Source organism: Mya arenaria, chromosome 3 (genome assembly GCF_026914265.1).
Source record: "Mya arenaria isolate MELC-2E11 chromosome 3, ASM2691426v1".
NCBI lineage: Eukaryota > Metazoa > Mollusca > Bivalvia > Myida > Myidae > Mya > Mya arenaria.
Window position 1 is genome coordinate 62,968,152 of NC_069124.1, and position 6,538 is coordinate 62,974,689.

Sequence of the window (6,538 nt, forward strand, 5' to 3'; positions counted from 1 at the left end):
TGAAGTTCCTTTATCATCCCTGGAGAAATACAAGCAGAATTATTGCTTTATCTGTTTATGAATCATGAAGACATCAGAATTTATGGGAATTGCGATTCGAGAAAAGTGCACATAGTGCATCATATTTCTGAATCTAGCTACAAAATATTTATAGGTTGATGTTCACTCAAACTTTATTTAAAAACCATATATCTTGTGTCGCATTGCTAACGTAAATGGATATATGTCGATGCGCTTTAAACATCCGCGGGGAAATACTAGACTAAATAATTGGGTTGTAATTTTACGTATAATGTAGACATCATCAGTTATGGCAAATGCGATTATTTTTCATATTTCTGAACGCAGCTACAAAATATTGAAAAGTTGATGTTCACTCAAACTCCCATTCCAGGAGATGGAACCAGTAGTACGTCATATGGTAGCCTTCCCGTGAGTCCATGGTGAAACAATACGGAAGCAGCCCTTCCCTCGGTCGTGTTGTGGTTGGAACGAGGTAAGTACCGTTCCAAGAAAGGTCACATGTGGGAGGGCCTGCGTCCTCGATAACAGACGAATGGAACACTAGGGACACGGTCTGGATTATATGAAATAATTCGAGTGATATAATATCTGGCTTTTTGTCAGCACAGGCATGAGGTCATTGAAATTTTGTTACAACGTCTTTGTATTTAAGATGTCAAAAGTATACTTGGCTTTTATTTTATGGTTTAAATGCAAAATAAATAAACCCCGCGAAATAGTTGGAAGAGGGTATATTTTAATCACCACAGGGTCGGTTGGTTGGTCGGTTGGCAAAGTTTTGATAGCAAACTTCTCCCAGAGTTTGTGCGGTTTCAATCTTTTATTTCGATATTTGGTAAACATTATCACCATGATTCACAGTAATGATTTGCGTCCAACAAATTGCTGTATCGTCGTAGGTCTGCGTGCTTGAATATAAATTGTACTCTGGTAGGCATCTTGGAGTTCGTATCCGAACTTTTCCTATGGTTTAAAGGTACCACTCTGTAATTTGATTCCCCATAACAACAATGATGTGCATAATTCGCTAGAGTATTTGGCATGACCAACTGCCATTTTGTCTTACAATAATAGTAATGTGCCCTTGAAAGTGGTTTATATACTTCTTTCTATATTGAAGATCGAAGAGCGAACCTCCCCACAGCTATAGAGGTACAATGCTGATACTAGATGCACGTGTACCCTTGAATCCGATTCTTATTCTTATGGCTATTTCGGAGCTTTTGTTCAAAACTACTCCTCCAGTTTTAAAACTTGGTACACATTGCTAAAATGATGAGTAGTAGTGCGTAGCACATTTTTCTTAACCTATGCCTTATATCATTTTCATTGAATACGGCAACTCCATTTTTGTAAGTATGTACCGTTAAAGCTCTGTTTAACACTTTGGCTATAGTGGCAATTTTAGATTGATATTGTCACAGATACGGAATAATATATCCTTGATATAATCTTGAAACATCTTAATGCTTTCTCGTTCAATATTTGCCTCAATGAAACAAAAACATACCGTGTCAATGTGGCGTGCAAGCGGTATAGGGCTCTGCCGCCGTCACATCTGTGATGGCTTTAGTTTATAATTGAATTTTAAAGAACAGGTTTGAACATTTTCAATATATAAACCAAACACAACAACTAGTTCTAAAACTACGTACATATTTGTTTCCATCTTTGCCTGGGCTTGCAAATGTGTACTGTAATGGACCATGGTCGCAGTCGCCAACCGTGATCGATTTCGATTTGTTGAACGGTTTATTAGGTGCAATCATAGATGTAGCCACTGTTGTTATACATCTTGAAATAGAAAAAATATCGTTTTGCGATGTTTTAATGTTTGTGTGGGGTGCACAACTATTTCAATGTGTATGTATGGCTTTAATCACCGTTAACGGAACATTCTCTTGGCCTCGCAAAAAGGACACCATACTTAATTCTAGAAAGGAAATATTTAAATCACAATTAATCTCTCGGAACAATCGAGCTTAAGGAAAGTACGATAAAAGGAGTGTGTAACATGTGCGTTATTTTACTTAAATATAATTATAATTTGCAAACAAATCAGATCAAATGTATTAATTACATTACGTCAACATCATACTGCCTATATCAACAAGAACGTCAACACAATATTTACAATATTAAATGTAGTATGCCATAGTTCATAACCAACATTCAAACTAGAATGATCTATTATAGTGATTTGAGAACCAAAATCACATTCGCTAAAATAACCCCGAAATTCAGAAATAGGTGTTTTCAGTAAAATATAGATTAAAGATGTGGATGATTGTTATTTTCAAATGATTTGGAAAATCTTACATAAACGACACACACATTACCTCGTTTTATTACCAGTTTTGCATGGTAGCACTTAGGGGAAACTATTATCAATCTTGAACTTTGCGGTATTACAGAATGCATGGATTTCAGTAAAATTATGGTTGGTTTATGTCCAACAGCATTTCCGGTGGTTAGAATGAAAACAGTTTCAAGAGTAATACATCAATGACATACCCCCGTAAATATAAGGCTCATGTTTTGTGCAAGAATAATAAATAGGGTAAGGGATTCGCTCAGACCATTAGTCCGTAAAATGCCTCCAATCAAACACACATTTTTCGTGTAAATGACGGCCTTGGTGCCAGTAATCTGATTATATTGGCCAATATACCATCCGCTTCCGAGGTTGCAAGGACAGTGATTTCTAGAAGAGGCACAAATAGTGAGGCATAGCCGTTTAGAATCATTCGCTTCTATCAATTGTAAAGGGAAAACATATGTTTGATTTGACAAAAACATATATTCAACATTAATTGGACGATGATTATTTCTACTGACATGTTTTCGTAAACCAATCCGTTGGCAAAGTAGCCACGTGTAATTGTTCTGTATAATTCAAAACACGTCACACTGATACGTTTGTGCATGGTCGATGCTTAAAGGGCGATCTTTTATACAATGTGGGTGGGAAAGTCCAGTTATTACAACTTGTCAAAATGTCATCTGTATTTAGTTTTTAGGTTCAATTTTTGACAAGAGTAAAACATGCTCTTGTGTAATATGGAGTTGAGCGAATATTACGAACGAAAGCGTTATCAAATATTTGCTAAAATTGGGTTTCGACAATATGAATAATTTTATGTCAAAACATTCAAGACTCTCGATTAAAATAATGTATATTGGCATTCTCAAGTAGTACAATATAATGGTGGAACAATTGTAAAAAATAATGAAACAGTCAAATTAATAATGAAGTGAAATAATTCAAATAGAGGCAATATAAAAAGATGGCCAAGACACGAATTCATACATGAATATCATACAAAAACAAACATATATTCTAGTGAACACAACATACAGCTAATAAAGTATTATTAATACTCTTCAAATTTCAATTTATTAAAAAAAGGTATTTTGAAGCACCTGAAATATCTTCTAATGAGCGGGGAAACGTTACAGATGTTAAATTATTGATTTTCACAAAGTCACAATACATAGCTCATTCGACACTGTCAAACATTTTCGTACGACTAAGAATTATAACAACATTCTTGATAAAAAAATCTAATATAATGTTCTTTCGTTAAAATTGCTTGGTTCTAAAAATACTAACCTTACGGAAGAACACTTGAAAAGATGATGAAGACGAGCATGAAATAGTACTTAATAGATAATGACTGTTTTATGGTAAGATCACCCACATACCAATGTTTAAATTAAGTTATAAACATGCAAAGTTTTACCCCGGTGACTCCGCCCATGTGTCGTTGACTGTAACAAGAAAGCGAACTCCTGTGAGTTTTCGGACCTCATTCGCGGGTCCCTCCGCTTCTATGCTTAATGTAAGGTTCCATACTGAAAGGAATAATACAAGAAAAAGTGAACAAACGTTATACATGGCGTAGAACTTATCTCATTATAATGGTTTGTCCTTCGCTGGTTCGTCTTATAAGAGATAAGAATATGACATCGATAGTGGACGTCGGAACAAGGTCAATGAGATACGTTTACCAACTTTTGTGTATAATAAGTCTTCCATGCATTATCAGTTACTCCAAATTAATTTTGAAATCATTTAAGGAATGAATTGCGGGGTTGATGTCATTATCGGGGTATGAACGCAATTGGGCTGGTCAAAGTGTGTGGAGTCCGAAGGATTCCACGCGTGCTTTGACCATCCCAATTGCGTATATATCCCCGATAATGACATCAGCCCCGCAATTCATTACTTATATTTACACCTTCTTTATTTCATTCAAGAATTGTTAAAAAATACTTCATATTTCATTTAAGAAAAACATTAATTAGTCCTTGCTTACCTATTCTGTAAATAGAACGTCCCGACTGTAACCAAAAACATTTTTTAAAATGACGTCACAATAACGCGGGAAAACATCAACCCCTTGGTATCACATTTAAACGTAAATTTAAACACTTGTGGAAACAATACAATTACAATATAATAAATTGACACTTTCTAAAATGTTGATTTATATTGTACGGGACCTGCTGACACAATACAAACAAAAACTAGATCAATAGTTTTCATGTATATTGTTATGCGATGAATCGCGATCCAAACATATCCGAATATGTTGCGTTCATCGACTGATGAACGCAATTGCCGAAAGGCAGTTTGTTTAAGGAATGGAAGTTGAGGTGTAAATATTCTTTCATGAATATTCATATGGAAAATTACAAAATGATAATCTACCCTACTATCGATCTATTTATTTTATATGACAACATTCGCAACTTTACAGAATTTTTTTAATCATTCTTTTTTAAATATTCCTATGGAAATTGTTCGCAATTTACTCTAGTATTGATCTAATTTCGATATAACCTCGTTCGCAACTTTACCACTATTTCGATGATAATTATTTATGTCTCACTCGTGAAGCCATGATGAAGTTATTTTAAAGACTTACATGAACGACACATGTATGTGTAAGGTTTATTTGTTGTATCATTTTACTAAATGAACGGAAAATTCTCATGATAATTGCCTATTATTAAGTGGAATTGGATGTTTCTTAACTTATAATCTTTTGTGTCCGATAGATTTAAAGATTGCAACATCACATTGAATTTATATCACAACCTGATACGTTACGTATGAGACTATTTCAATGAGTCATGCTCAATCACATATTTTCATTAAGCTTATTCTTATTCCTTACGTAAACAACGTTCCATGTTCTTAACGAAATTATTATTGTGCATTAAGAAAAACTTCGATCAGTGCCGTTTTACATTTGCTATTGAGCTTTCAAACACGTAAATGCTATGATGCATTTTTGTTTATTGCTTTTGCGAGTAACGACGACAGATTTCCTCCTATTTTTACATCGAACTTAACTGCAAAATATTCTCAATTGAAATGTTCTATCCCACCTGATGGCCATTAGCGTTTTTTTTAATAAGTCTGTTTTGTTAAATCATTTTGATTTGTTTATGCAAAATATACGGTTATAATTGCATCATATAATAGTGGATTGATATACAATAGAGTTTGGCCAATTATGTATCCATCCATTATCATTCGGTGCAATAATACTTCCGAAGTTTTCACGATTAATGAACTAACCTTTATATTTAATAGTTAGTGATTGTTAAACAAGTAGTCACAACTTTATAGTATAGCTCCGTGGCAAGCGGTACAGTTTGGCTGCTTTCATCGGGACCCGAACTCACGGTGGATTACCGTACACAGGATATAATAGCCCTAGCGAGACGTAAACAACTCGATATTTGGTGTACAACAGGTAAGATTTTACATGTTATTTCTGCTAATTGTTAATCTTAAATGGTAATAGATGTTGCTTGTTGTCGATGTTTAATCCAACCGGTACTGATTGTGTCAAAATCGTAGTAATTTATGTATTTAAAAGCGTTTAAACGTTAAAAAGATAATTAAATTTAGACACTAGAGGTCTATGAAAATAAATGTTATTTAAAGAGTCGTGTTATATATGATTTCTGTTAATACATGTGTATCGAGTATTTTAAGCTTTTCATATTTAGATCTACTTTTTTACAATTTCGGAGAAAATGTGTTGACTAAAGACTCTGCTTTTCTGTACAGATTACAAATAGACAACAAAATCATCAAATATCGGGTTTCATTAAATGTACTTTACACTAACAATGAACTTGCAATATGAAAGCAATGATCATATATCCTAGTACATAGGTTTATAACTGAGCTAACTGTATTAAACAAAGATCAGTCTACATCACCATTTCGTAGTTAATGACATACACTTTTCGGTTGTTACCGTTCAGTTTGGTACACTCATGTTTTTTTTGGATTCTATTTTATGAATAGAATTTTAAAAAATAGAATCAATCTTGTCCACAGCAGTCCTCGGTTTCACTGCAATCGACTTACAGCTTACCCACTTAAACTAAAAACATATTATAATGCATTGCCTGTCCAATCGTCTGTGTGTCCGCTCTTTCGTTCAGACTGTGCTACATATTTAACACTAGATGTTAATCAAGTCTATAG

The 6,538-nt window shown here is 34.0% G+C and overlaps 1 protein-coding gene across 1 annotated transcript; it reads right to left on the reverse strand.

Annotated features, from left to right (window-relative positions):
• Positions 1-318: 318 nt before the first annotated feature.
• LOC128226183 (uncharacterized) lies at positions 319-3,922 on the reverse strand. Its single transcript, XM_052936074.1, has 3 exons — positions 3,768-3,922; positions 1,680-1,818; positions 319-577 (listed from the first exon to the last, which is right to left on the reverse strand). The coding sequence occupies exons 1-3, from the start codon at positions 3,920-3,922 to the stop codon at positions 374-376; spliced, it is 498 nt and encodes a 165-aa protein (XP_052792034.1). The 3' UTR covers positions 319-373.
• Between the last annotated feature and the right edge of the window lie 2,616 nt (positions 3,923-6,538).